The 14,239-nt window shown below is 57.4% G+C and overlaps 1 protein-coding gene across 1 annotated transcript in view; it reads left to right on the forward strand.

Moving 5' to 3' along the window:
• The window catches only part of Cacna1i (calcium voltage-gated channel subunit alpha1 I), an 83,159-nt gene that overhangs the window by 30,410 nt on the left and 38,510 nt on the right, over positions 1-14,239 (forward strand). The window contains exons 4-5 of the mRNA XM_004634640.1: positions 5,825-5,922; positions 14,053-14,212. Of these exons, the coding sequence (XP_004634697.1) occupies positions 5,825-5,922; positions 14,053-14,212 (258 nt within the window). The remainder of the gene's footprint in view (positions 1-5,824; positions 5,923-14,052; positions 14,213-14,239) is intronic.

Consider the following 14,239-nt stretch of genomic DNA (forward strand, 5'->3'; position numbering starts at 1 on the left):
TGCTATGTAGTTCAGATTGTCTTGAACTCACTCTGTAGCCCAGGCTGGTTTTGAACTTGTGATGATCCTCCTGCCTCAGCCTCCCGAGTGCTGGGATTACAGGCGTGTGCCACCATGCTAGGCTAAGCACATGTATTGCTCACAGTTGTGAAGGATAAAAGCCCGGGATCTGGGGGCGATTAAGAGAGCCCCCTGAATCGTGCAGGCATCTCCCAGGAGGAGGCGGTGTGTGTCTCTCTGGTCTGTCCATAAAGGACGCTAATCTCATCCACCCGGGCTCCAGTGCTCCAGTGCCACCCTATGGGGTATTAGCATTTCGACCTAGGAATTTTGGGGACACAGAAGCGTTTAAGTAGCAGTGACAAATGATCCATAAATCATAGGGTGCTGGCCAAAGTCAAGGGTCAGTGTTGTTATTCTCTAATCCCTCCGTCCTTTCCTTCCTACCTGTCTTCACTAAGCACCTACTATGTGCCAGGTGCCAACACGTCCTGGAAGGCTGTGGTCTGGTAATCAAGCAACACAAGCCTGAGTCAGCACCCAGCTGCCTCCTGACAGATGATCTGTGATTCCCAGCCTCTCGGGCTTCCTTTCTATTAGCTTCATCTTAAATCACATTTTAAGAAAGCCCCCCGTGGGCTTCTTGCGAAGATTGAGGAAACACCCTATTTTTATCAGCGGAACAGCAAGCAAGCATCCCCTGGGCGGGGTATTTCCTGGAAAGATGTTGGAGCGCAGTCATTTTATGCTGCCTCGTGTCAGCTCCCAGCTTCTCTTCCTGATCTCACCCCTTAAGTTATTTGTTTGACAAGCTCACATAAGGAGCCCGCCTGGGCCGGGCGCCGGGGACCCAGCTGGAATCAGAGGCAGCCCCGAGCATCAGGGACATATATAGGGACTTGCCTCCCAGCCACGGTGGCTTCAGAAGCACAGGGGACATTGGAAGGCAGCGGAGCCCAACTCTGTGAGGGCTGGGGATTGGGAGGCTCAGAAGGTGCTGCAGGGAGGAGGAGGGAGGCTGAGACAGCCTGGTGCTGTCTGAGCCAGGGATGCCCGGACCCCTGGGCTCATGCTGGGCACGAGTTCTGCGGGCAGCCACAGCTCAGTGTCGGGGCCTGTTCGGCTCTTATTACCTCCACTTACTCTGGCCGGTTGCGTGACCCGAACAAGGGTTTAAACAGAATCATGGGACTCATCGGCAAATGTGGACCAGGTGACAACAAAACTGCAGTGTGTTTTGTACTTTCCAGTCACCCGGGCAGCAGAGAGAGCTGCCAGTGAGGGAGAAGGTGGCCGGAACTGGTGACTGAGGCAGCAGGGGCAGAAAGGTGCCGCATACAGTTTCCCTGGATGTGTCCCTTGGGACACTTTCTGAGCCTGGGCCTCCTGCTCTGCTGGAGGCGCCCTAGTCTGACTTTGAGAGGTGACAAGAGGGAAGATGTTCAGCCTTGGCTGATAGCGAGGACTCAGGTAAGCCCTCCGAGCTGCAAGACAGTGTCCACTGGCGCCCTAAGCCTCTCCTAGGAGCCAGGATTCGGGGAGGCGCTCTGCAGCAGGGACTGGGGAGGTCATCCTAAGAACTGACACCACCTCCCTGCCACTCGTGGCTCAGGACACCACCTCGAACCCTGTCCTGTTGGCCCTCAGCAGAAACTGAGCTGAACCCTTCTCCGGGGCTGGCTCCAGGACGGAAGTGCTTGCTTGAAAGCCAAATTACCTACCTAATTAGGCGCTGCCAGGAGGTAGTGGGGGTTTGTTGGTCTTTTTTTTTTTTTTTTTAGACTTTTAGCACTGAAGCTTTGTGATAAAGTGAGTGCGTAATTAGGAATTAATTTCTCACTCCTGAAAGTGATGTTTCATTTGGGGCCTGAGGGAAGCCAGCCGATGGCTCCTCATCCACTCAGTGGTCCCTACCTTACCTTGTCTTCCTGGAAGCTGGGCCTGGGGACCCAGTGCCTGCATTGTCACTGGGGCAGGAGGAGTAGGGGGAAGATGGTTTTTTTCCTCCTCACAGGTGGCCTTGGCCAAAAGTAGGAAGCATTATTCATGGTAGATACTTCCTGACTGCCTGCTGGGGGTGGCGATGTGTGTGCGTGCGTGCGTGCGTGCGTGCGTGTGTGCGTGTGTGTAAAGGCCTGAGGGAGATGGGTTGGGGCTGTGCAGCATAGGGTGCCACTGGAGCCCGGGCACCCTCACCCCAGCAGGTGACCCCTGCCTGGGGATGGTGCCCTGGCTGCCAGTGGGAAGTGTCACCAGTTCCCCTGGAGCTGCCCTTCCTCCAGCTGGCTGATGTCCCCCCAGTCAGCCTCCACCCTCTGAGGGTCCAGATCTAAGGCCAACTGTGAGTAGCTCTCAGGGCCCCTGGGTGCCGCTGCACCAGCAGCCCATGTAGTGACCTCCTGGCGACCATCTCCCCCTTGGCTTTTCTTCCCATGCCCTGCTTCCCTGTGGCTCCTGGGGCCACCTCCCAGGTAGATAGATGCCTGTCCCCAGGTTCTGGGCTCAGGCTCTGCAGTGTGAGCAGTTCTAGAGGAGCTGGGGCAGAGCAGTGGGTCTTGGCCTGGTGAGGGGAGGGAAAAGGCTCCCCGGAGGAGGAGGCTGGACTCGGGAGGAGCAAAGCCTGGACGGACGGGGCGGGGCCTTAGAGGCCTGGGCTTTGTTCTAAGGGCACTCGGGAGCCACGGAGGCTTTAGAGGAGGGGAGTGATGTGACTGAGTTGCTTGACTGTGCCTGCGTAGCTGAGGGATGAGGAGCCGGAGGCCCGAGCTGTCGGGAAAGAGAGCTGGTGACAGCCTGGGTCATGGTTGGCCCAGCTACCAGCAGCTGTCCTGGGGTGGGCTTATTAGCACAAGTGACTGGCAGGGTGATGGGGTCCCCAGGACAGAAAGTTAGGCTGCCAGCTACTGCTCTTACTGGCATCTCCCCATCCTTGTCTGTTGTCTCCTTTCCTGTCCTTGTCCTTTCCCAGATGGGATAAGAAGGGATGGTGTGAGCAGAGCACCCCTGGGAGGGTCATGAAATGTAGGAGGTTAATACCTAGGAGAAATGTTTGGGCAAATGGGCTCTCTGGGGAGATTCACAGTATCAAGATCTTTCAGGCTCTGAGGACTTAGCATCTCATTTCCTCATTCTACTTGGCTTCCAGGAAGCTCAGCGCTAAGACAACACTAAATGCTACAAGAATTTTTCCTCAGGGGGTGCTTTTCTTTGGGGAACCCAGCAAGGTTCCCCATTACTCAGGGAATTTCTGCAGCAGATCCTGGAAAGTACATTCCTGCCTCAAGACCTGAAAGATTAGGGCTGGGGTGAAGTAAAGGGGAGCCAGGTCTGCCCCACACGGGTCTGTCCAGACTCTGAGTCTTTGGGTGTGCCCCGTGCACTGCTAGGTAGTGGCTGTTTCAGGTCCTCTCTGCAGGGGTTGCCGATCTGGGCAGGGGCCTGGAGTTTAATCAGCTTCCCATGGAAGGGACCGTGCAGGAGGCATTCGACTCCCAGAGTGCATTGCCTGGGCAATCCTGGGCTTCCACAGTGGTCAGTGGTTGGCTGTGTCTCACACAGGACCCCCTTGCCAGCCACTTCCCCTTGTTCTGAAGAAATACAGAAAGCCAACAAACACTATTTCTCACCAAGATTCCCGAATTGCTCAGGGCAGCCTTGTTCCTTGCCCTAAGAGCCACTGGCAATGTGGGACAGGAGTTGGGGACAGACAGGGTTGACCTGAGACTCTTCACTGAGAGTGGCAGTGGCTTGTGACCAGGACCTGTGCTGCTGGAGGGCTAATGGAGAGAGATTGGGGCAAGGCCAGGAGAGTGGGCCACCGTTGCATGGGGGTCTCAGTGATGTGACACAGGAAGTCACTAGGATAGTGCCTGGCACAAGTCAGCCCTGTCTTCCAGCCACCTATGGGGCATCCATTCATTTCTACCTAGCTTGTGCCCAGCCAGTGAAGCACAAGTTCCAATGGGCACTGCTAGCACCAGGCAGGATGCCCTCTGGGCCCTGGGACATGGGGCATGGGTGGATGGGTCTGCGAGGGCTGGGGACCCCAGTGTGCCTGGCGAGGTACACCTGAGCCTGGGTGCAGAGCTGATGCCCATGCTTGGCCAGATCCAGGGAACCTGGGTGCAGGAGGAGGGTGTGTGTGTGTGTGTGTGTGTGTGTGTGTGTGAGCTGGGCTTGGCTGCCTTGCAGGGGGCTCCCCAGGCCCCGGATGTGCATGTGTCAGAGTGAGCCTGGTGTGTGCTTGCTCACACGCCACCCCCACAGCCCCTCTGCCACACGTGTCTCCCTGGAGAACTCTTTCTACTAAATACAAAGATGACAGCTTGGCTCACCCACGCGTGAGGAATCCTCGCCCAGCCCCACTCCCTTGCTGCGCCCCCAGGGCCACTCCCCCTCGTTCTGTTCCCCCCTCGCCCTCCTGGGCCCCCCAAGTCTCTTGTCTCAGGTTCTAGTCTGTCACTTTCTGGGTCACCCCTCTCTGAATTTGGGCTGAGTAGGAGTGAGCGCGCGTGCATGATGGTGTCCGAGGAGTGTGTGTGAGCGCGCTCGCAAAGACAGTTGTGTGCAGGTGGAGAGGAGCGGGGGCGGGACAGGGGCATCTCAGGAAAAGCAGCTTCCGCTCAATCAATCACTCTCTGCGCAGCAGGAGGGGGTGGGACAGGGACAGGTTTGCAGGCGGTGAGGACAGCCTTTGCTTCCCGCTGGCGCTGATGCTAAAGCGGGGACAGGTGGAGCCAGCGGGCAAGGGAGGGCTGGTGATCCAGGCCCAGTGTGTGTGGGGGCTGAGCCTCCATGGGGGGTGGATAGCAGGGGCAGGTAGGATCTGATAGAAGCACAGGGGGCTTTTGGAGGTCCCCCAAAATGGCTGGGGGTGTGGACGGGGTGGGGGGGGGGGTGGTGGCAGCTGCCTAGGGAGGAGGGAAGACCCAGGGTAGTGCAGAGGGCCTGCTGTCTTAGCCTTTGTCTCTCTGCCTGCCTGGGTGCTCCTGGGGCAGGGGCTGGCTTCATAGGAGGGGGCATCTCCTCAGGCAAGGCCCTGAGGACTCCAGGGCCCCTGCAGAGAAGCTGAGGCATGAGCTGGACAGGGATGGGGGGCCCTCTGGGCAGAAGGGATGGTGTGAGTGAGAGCCCTGGGCTGTAGATGTGGGGGGGGGCTGGACCCACAAAGTACAGCGTTGTACTTTGCTGCCCTGGCTTGGAGTGCACATGAGCTGCCTTATTTGTACAGCATGGAGTAGGGCCGCAGCTCCAGACCTGGTGGGACCCTGAGTGTAGATCTCTGTCCATTTGCTGCATGACCCAGGGCACAGAAAGCCCCCTCTCCCCTGCAGATCAGGGCTTTGGCTTCCGGCTTGATGGGTTCCTGGTGTTGGTGAGGTGTTCAGGGCATAGCTCCTGTTGTGACCAGGATGGACAGGAGTCGGCTTGGGGATAGCTTAGCACCTCCACTCTCCACTCAGGAATGGGCTAATGGGGTGGCCTGGCAGGTTGAGGAGAAGCTCTAGAAGTTGGGGCTCACACAAGCTGGGGGTTAGGAGGATGGACAGAAGGGTAGGGGCTGCCTGGCTGGCCCAGTGCTGGCCTCACAGTGGGGGCCAAATAGTCTCTGTTCTTTCCACCCCCTCTGCTCCACTGTGTCTGGAATCCTCCCCACAATTGGTGGTGGCTGTCACCAGTTCTGTTTACAGAGGGTGACATGGAGGCCCAGGCAGACAGCTAAGGCCACACTACTTAATTCAGAGTAGGTGTGGGTGGGTGGGGTGGCCAGAGACCCCTACAGGGTCACATCTGCACTATCCTCACTGGTCCCCTCTCTCCACAGGATGGTTGAGTACTCCCTGGACCTTCAGAACATCAACTTGTCGGCCATCCGCACTGTGCGTGTCCTGAGGCCCCTCAAAGCCATCAACCGTGTACCAAGTGAGTCGCCCTTCCCTGTTCCTGACCCTGATCCAGGCCCACCTGGCCACCTGGCTCCTTCACTCTTGTGCTTGCTGTGCCTGGATGGAAGTGGTCTTGCATTTGGGTGCAAAGACACTGCAGGGGGGTCCCTGAGGCCTGCGTTCCAAAATAACTTGTATTGCAGTATCCTAGGGGTCTGACTGCTCAAGGAAAAAAGGTGCCTGTGGGAGTGGGCCTCTCAGACTTCAGGGGATGCAGAGCTGTGTAGCGTGAGGAGGGTGCAGCACTCCGCTAGGGCAGTGAGTCCTGACCCTTCCCTGTGCTGACTTGAGCTGTCACTCATCCACCCCCAGGACCATTTGCTACTCACTCCTCTGTTTATCCACCCCCTCATCCATCTATTTATCCCTCTTGCCTCCTTCTCTCCTTCCACCCAGGCACTCATCCATCTACCCATCCATCTACCTATCCATCCACCCATCTGTCCCATCCATCCATCCATCCATCCATCCATCCATCCATCCCACCCACCCACCCACCCACCCATCTGCCCCATTCATCTGTCTGTCTGTCTGTCTGTCTGTCTGTCTGTCTGTCTATCCACCAATCTATCCCATTCACCCATCCATCCATCCATCCATCCATCCATCCATCCATCCATCCATCCATCCCTTTCACCTACCTATCCATCCGTACTTCCATGCTTCTATCTGATTCATCTACCTTGCACCCTCAGTGTTAAGAGAGGTCAGCTTGTCACCACAAGCCCTGATATCTGCCCAGGATTATCCCATTTGCATCTCCAGTTCTTGTGAGCCTCACAGGTGCCCTGGGGTGGGTGGGGTGTCCTGGAGCCTCACAAGTGCCCCAGCGTAGGTGGGGTGTCCTGTTCTCAGCTTAGAGATGGAAACAGACTTGGAGACTTGAAGACACAGGTGCCCATTGAGGACCCACTACTAGGGAGCAACAGCTGCAGGGTATAGTTCGAGTCCCAGCCCCTCCAAGGCCCCCTGTCAGGCGTGGCCTGGGGATCTGGGATGGGAGGAGGAGGATCCTGGTTACAGGGGGGTTTCTGTCCTCTTGGGGAACGACAACAGCTTGTGCAAGCACCTTGCCATGGTCCATGCACTTGGCAAATTAATGACTGATTTATTCCTCCTCTAGCCTGTGTGACCCCCAGAGAGCTTGAGTGGCTCCCACAAGGTCACACAGCGATTCAAAGGCAGACAGCGATTGGAAAGAACACAGTTCTTTCTGTCTTGCACCTCTTTCCCTGGCTCGGTCAGGGTCCTTGCTCCTCTTCCCTGCCTGAGCCTCGGTTTCCCCATGTGTACCTTGACTCCTCCCTGCAGTCAGTGCAGGCCCCGCCCCAGCCCCGCCCTCTGGCCCTACCCAGTGCCCTCTCCGCCGCCGGCATTCCACCTGAGAGGTGGTGCACAATCTCAGCAGGCTCCTTAGAGAGCCTTGCTCAAAACTACGTTTTCCCCATCTAACAGATAGGGACACCACCCAAATAGGGCCATGCCCCGGCGGGTCACAGCTGAACCGCAGCAGGGACCAAGCTTCTAAGCAAATCTTCTCCCTTACCATATGTGTTTTTGTCCCTCACGTCCCACCTGCCTTTGCCAAGAAATGGGCCAAAAGGTGGACTTCATTGCTCCGCGCCCGGAGCTGTGCCGGTTGGCAAGAAGGCACCCCCTGCCCCATGCGTGTGTCGTGGCGTGCACGCCCAGCAAGCACGCAGAGCAGTCGGCCTGTACGGGGACTACCGGCTTCGAGGGCTCCGCCAGCAGTGGTGGGCTGCGAGGGCTGCGCGGCCTGAATTTCCTGAAGAGGTGTGGTCTGAGCTGAGCCCCTCCAGAACCTTTGGGCTCTCTGGGCAGCAGACAGGGCCAGGGCTGGGCGCCACAGGGTCGCCAGGGTGGAGAGGACAGGGCTGAACGATAGAGGGTGGGGATCTTGTGTGCCTGAGCGAGAAGTTAGCTGGCCGGACACATGGCGTGGGGGTCCAAGAGGACGCCCTGGGGAACGAGGGTGAGGGGCTGCAGAAGCTGGGCAGCGAGTGGGTGGAGGAGGGAGGCACTCCTGGGCCGGCTGCAGTCTGGACAGTGTCAGGCATGGACAACTCAGCGTTGTGGGGTCACAGCATTGAGGGTGCAGGGCAGGGGACCTTGCCTCTCCTGGAGCCCCGCCAGGGCTCCCCATTTCTGTCCTTCAGGAGATAGCCATGTACCCTGCTACCGCACTCCCATCGTGAGGCCTACAGGCCTGTCAGCCTGCAGGGCTGTGTGTGCAGTGCTGAGGGTTGTGTCCTGGGTAGGGGGAGTTGAGAACCTGGATCTCCCACTGTGAGCCTGGGGGGTCGGAGCCGGGCCACAGCAGTGGGAGGGGCTTGTAGGAGGGGGAGGGGGCCAGGGCGCAGGACAGACACTCAAGTTTTGGGTCACATGCTGGCTGGGTGGCTTCTGTGCTTCTGCATGTGGGGGCGAGGAGCTGCGTGTGCCTGTGGGAGAACACGTGTGCACGTGTGAGGGTGCACGTGTGAGAGTGTATGGGAGGGTGTGTGCACCTGAGTGTGTATTTGGGACTGTGCATGCGGGTAGGGTGTGCACATGTGAAGCTGTGTGCGAGTGTGCAGGTGTGTGTGCAAGTCCGAGGGGTGTGCCTGTGGGGGCGTGCACGTGTCTGCCACGCGTCCTTGCTACTGGGGAGCACTCTTGGGAGTGTGTCTGCGCCTGTACCGCTCCTTCCCTCTGTGGCCTGTGCCCCCTCCTGCTGTGCGTGGAGCTCATTAAGCTGCTCTAGCTGTGGAGGTCACTCCTTGTCCCCAGTGTCAGCCCACCCATTCTCTGGAGAAGGGCAGGATCAGCCACAAGCCCAGCATCCGCACTCCTAGAGGCTGCAATTACAGAAGCTGTGCACCCACAGAGGCAGAGAGAAGCCTCGCCTGTCCTCAGGGCTTTCTCCCAGCTAATGGCTCCCCTGGGAGGACCCAGTTCCTCTGCATCAGCCCCACCTCCAAGAGTTCAGGGTTCTCCAGAGAGGCTGGAGTGTTAACCTCCAGAACTCCACTGGGCATTCACTGGAAGGGACCTTAAGATCAATTCCTGTCCACGATTCCTTAAATCACCAGGAGCCAGAGACTGGTAGAGACTGTGGCTCTCTGGGATCCGTTTTGGTTCAGATTCCACTTTGCTTTTGCCCCTTCCCAAAGTCACGAGGGAATGAATGACTTGGGAGGGGGTGTGGGCTCCTAGAAGTGCTTCCTGGAGGGTTACTGTGGGTCTGTTCTCTTTCTAAACATGAGTTTCCCAGAAAGCCTTCCTACCCATGCCATCTTTAGGTCGTACCCACCCTGCGATGTGTTCATCAGTAGCCTGCAGCTCTCAGTTTCGCCACTAGATGGCAAGGTAGAGAATGGGTACCTGGCGAAGTCAAACTGGGGCTATTATTGACTTTAAGTCTTTTGGGGGTGGATGGAGCTTGCCACTTAGAATTTTGCAGAGATAGGGAGTGGTGCTCCATGATTAATCCCAGAACTCAGGGAGGTTGAGGCAGGAGGATTGCAAGTTCAAGCCTAGCCTGGGCAACTTGATGAGATACTTTTAAAATTTAGAAAAGGACCCAGAGTGTAGCTCAGTGTAAAGACTCTGGGTTCAATCCCCAGTACCACGTAACAAATGAACAAATCAGCCAGCCAGCCAGCCAGCCAGCCAGCCAGCGTAGGTTGCAAAGTCCCAACACAGTCAGCCAGGAAGGTTCAGGTGGGGGTCAAGGGATGCAAGTTCTGGTCTCAGCTCTACCATAAGCCCTGTTCCCTGGGCCTCAGTTTCCCTCCTTGCACAGTACAGGAAGTGGGACTAGATGAGATGCATGGTTCTCAACTTTATCCAAAATGAGCTGGGACCCAGACATTGGGGTGGTCTCTAAGGACTCTTGTAAGCTTAGTCCTTCTGGGCCACCCTGCAATGTCTGTCCTGGCCAAACCTCTGATAAGTGAAGGGCAGGAAATAGCACAGAGGCACAGGCTGGGGATGAGTGAGGGGGGATCTCTTGTTTGGAGCCCCTTCTGTTTTTGTGGTCTTTGGCAGTACTGGGCATTGACCTAAGATCTTCACACTGAGCTACAGCTCCAGCCCTTCGTTTATTTTTTATTTTGATACAATTTTAATAAGTGACTTAAGTGGCCCAAGCTGGGCCCAAACTTGTGATCCTCCAGCCTCAGCCTCCCAGCATGCTGGGCTTATACACCTGTGGCTCTGCACCTGGTTTTCCTGATCCTGTTGAAGGTGTGTTTGCCTCCAGTTAGAAACCAGGGCAGTCACTGTGGCAGACCAGGCCCCGGCCACATCGCTTCTGACTGCCAGACCTGAAGTTCAGGCTGTGGACTCACAGTTCTGGCTAAGCTACCAGCCACCTCTGAGTGGGTGTTGGGGCTGGGGTTCTTTCTCAAAAAGACATGGGGAGCTTTATCCTAGATGGGGTCTGGGGGAAAGAACTGTGCCACAAGCCGAATTGGCAGCAAATGATACCTGGGCGCTCCCTTGCCCTGGCCACACCTGGGACTTTGGGTTGTCTGTCCCTGGCAGCTACTGACAGCCCCTGGAGGAAAGGACAGGGAGATGGGCTGGCGGTGGGTAGATGGAGAACATCTGACCAGGTATCTGGTGAGACATGACTTGGGGCTGGGGAAGGAAGAGCAGCTGGTGATGCGGAAGGGGTATGTAGGGCCGGGCTGGGCACGAGCAGTGCTGAGGGTCCAGGGCTGAGGACCTGGGTGCATAGATCAGGGTGGGCATGGGCCTCTGGGGACTGGTGTTGACTAACTCACTCTTTTACTGGGGCCATCAGACTGGGGTAGGCCCAGCTGGGGTCCAAGAGGAGACTAAGCCAAGGCCCCTCCTGCAGGCAGACACCTGGGTCAGGAGCCACAGGCATGGGACACTGGCTGACAGCTGTGGCCCAATGACTCAGCGTTTACAGCCTGGCCTGGGATCCCAGCACCCATTCTGCCCCTGACAAGTTGGCTTTAACAGCAGCAATAGCAGTGGATGGCTCCTCTTGGTCCCTCCGACTCCTTGGCCAGACCGGAGAGCATGGAGCCCTGGGAGCCGGGCCCCAACCCTGCACCCTACTGCTTCAGTATCCCCCTCTGCCATGGGTGGTACCTCCAGCACAGGCTGGCATGTGTCTGGTGGTTTCTACCTGAGCTGGCCTGGCAGAGTGGCCAAGCCTCTCTGCGCTGACAGCTCTGTCTGCAGAACACCCCAATCCCCAAGGGGAGTCTTGTTTGGAGGGGTACCTCCTCCTGTTACCTCCCCCATGGCCACTGAGGGGCCTCCCCTTCATGATTGCTGCCCAGGTTCCCTTGGAGCAGAGGTCAGGGGTGGGTCCCTAACCTTAGGGCAGAGAGGGGAGCAGCACCCTCCTGGGCCTTGTTCATGCCCTCAGATCTCAGTGAGACAGCAGGGGATAGGCAGGGGTGTGGTGTGGGGCACAGGGCAGGGAGTGAGGATCTCCTTGCCAGTGAGTAACTTTGAAATCCTCCTGCTTCAGCCTCCCAGAGTACTGGCATTATACTGGCCTTGTAGGCATGGGCCACCACACCCAGCTTACTGTCCCCTTCTGAGGCCACTGGGGCCCAGAGAAGCTGAGTTTTGCCTCTAAATTACCTGGCCTGGCCTGGGACCCAGATCAGTCCTGGGTGGTCCTCCTATTCATGGCTAGCAGAGCGGGTTCTCAGCCACCCTTTGTGAGTCATCCCTGTGAGTGGGAAGGGGGCTGTGGAAGGAAGCAGGGAAGCTGCCTGGAGAAGGGGGCTTGGCTGGGCAATGTGGGGGGTGAGAGAGGCAGAGGGTGCCGTGGAGGCGGTGCGCGCTCTCTCTGTCCCTGCCCGTCTGTCTTTCTCTCCACCATGAGCATTTGCACACGCATTATCCCCCCTGCACACACCCCTCCCGTCTCGTCTCCTCTGTTTTCCCTGTTGTGTGTGTGCCTCCCTTGTCTCCCACCTCACTGAGTTCTTTGCCTCTAGTTCTTCTCCTCTCCTCAACTCTACCTCCTCCACCTCTTGGGCCTGGGGCCAGGGGAACAAGGGCAGAGTGTAACCATCCCACCCATCTTGGTAATTACTGGACCAAGGACATAAAAGAAGGCTTAGCTGAGGTCTCTTGGGCTCCTCTCTGCCTCTCTAATCGTGGCCCCTTTTTCTGGCATCGAGGCTGTGAGTGCCTTCTAAGTCCCTAATTAGCTAATTATGCCTGGCTTCATGGCCCTGGGACTCCAGGGCCCCAGGGGAGGGCTCTGGAGGGAGCTGGGGCCCAGCTGGGCAGCGGGAGCCAGGAGCGGAGGAGGCGGGTCCATTCAGAGAAGGCAGCTGGGCAGGTTTTCAGAGCCCTTCGGAATTTCAATATCCCCAGAACAAGGGAAAGGTAATTAATTGAGCAGCAAAGGCAGCTGAGGGAGCAGCCCTGAGCAGGGCTGGCCTGCGGACAGCCTCTTCCCAGTCTCTCCTCCTGCCACTGCCAGCTGCTGCCCTGGCCTCTGCCCAGCCTGTGTTGCCCCTTTCGAGCTGACCAAGACCCCCTCCTGCTTGGAAATCTGCTGAAGACAGCAGTGACCAGCCTTCTGAGCCTGACACTCCCAGGGCCCCTCTGCAGGGACCTCTAGGTCCCCCCACAGGCACTCTCTGTGTGATCACCTCTGTCTCTTGGCCACGCCGGCTCCTTAGTCTGGCAAGCAGACTCAAAGCCAGCCTCTCTCGTGATGTGTCCTCGGATACGATCCTTTTGTTCACCCCCTGGTGCTAGGCTGTGAGTTTGGGGAGATGGGAACAAACCAGTTTTTGTTCATCTCTGGCTTCTCTGGGTGCTTAGTACCGTGCCAGGCATACAGCAGGTGGCAACTGGGTGTTTGAGGAAAGGGTGTGGGGGGGCACCAATGGAAGGGTACCAGGAAGACCAGTGATCACATGTTTCACTCAGTTGGGCCTGTTTGCATGGGTCCCTCCAGGGACCGTGTGCCCCGTTGGGGGCAGGGGAAGGTGGAGCATCAATTCCCAGGCAGCTCTCAGAGGGATAGAGCAGCCTGCTGGGGAGGCCCCCTGCCTCCCTGGGAGGAGGCTGACCTAGTTTTGTGGGTAGGGAAGATGGGGGTGGGCATTAATTATTGATTGGAAATCACTCCACACAGAGTTCGTGATGCAAATCCCAAATAATTAGCCTTGTTAATAACCACCTCAGCACCACCCCTGGCGTGAGTGAAAATCTGGACGGGACCGCTGTTCTACTTGTCCCTGGCCTCTCATTCTCCCCTCCCAGCTTTCCTCTCTTCCCATGACTCATGAGCAACTATGCAGGGGATGTTGGCTGAGCCAGGACCTGCTGGGTTCTTGGAACGCTGAAGTGACTGACACAGACCCTGCAACCAGGAGCTTATGGCTCAGTAGATTGAGACAGGAGGACAGACAACTGTATGTACCCTCAGGCTGGAAGGCTAAGTGCTGATGCAAGCAGAATCTCTTAGGTTGTGCAGTGTACAGCCTGCATAACTGTACACGGCAGCCTAGGCTTGGTCAGAGGTGCTGAGGTGGCCTAGAGGGGGAGTGAAAAATGAACTCTGCCAGGGATGGGCTGAGAAAGGGTCTGGAAGGCTTCCCAGAAAAAGCTTTCACAGAGCGGTAGTGATTGAATAGGGGTTTGCCAGAAAGAGGGAACAGCCTGGGTAAGAGAATGGGCTGTGGAAGGAGGGCTAGCATTGGTGTCAGGCCACGTGGTTTAAATCCAGACCTCACTGCTTTTTGGCTTTGTGACCATGGGCTCGTCACTTCAGTTCTTTGGACCTCCTGTTGTTTCCTAGTATAGAATAGAGATGGTGCTACCAACCCGACAGGCCTGAGGGAGGCTGTGGCCCTAGAAGAGTCCCATAAATGCCTGCTGGTTCAGCTGAGATCTAGTGTAAGTGCAGCGGGGCCCAGAGCCATTTCCCCAGCTTTTTAGGAGAGGTGCAGACAAGAAAGGGGGGCTGATGTGGTGCTCACAGCAGGCTGGAGCCAGAGGAGCTCCCTTGCCCGCGTGCCCCGGCATCTCCTCAGCCCCTCACATATCCCTCGCGCTGCCCCTGCCTGACCCTACCCTCCACCCACCGCAGGCATGCGGATCCTGGTGAACCTGCTCCTGGACACACTGCCCATGCTGGGCAATGTCCTCCTGCTCTGCTTCTTTGTCTTCTTCATCTTTGGCATTATCGGCGTGCAGCTGTGGGCCGGCCTGCTGCGCAACCGCTGCTTCCTGGAGGAGAACTTCACCATGTGAGTGTGGCCCGGAGGACTTGCTTC

Source organism: Octodon degus, unplaced genomic scaffold (genome assembly GCF_000260255.1).
Source record: "Octodon degus isolate 3935 unplaced genomic scaffold, OctDeg1.0 scaffold00064, whole genome shotgun sequence".
NCBI lineage: Eukaryota > Metazoa > Chordata > Mammalia > Rodentia > Octodontidae > Octodon > Octodon degus.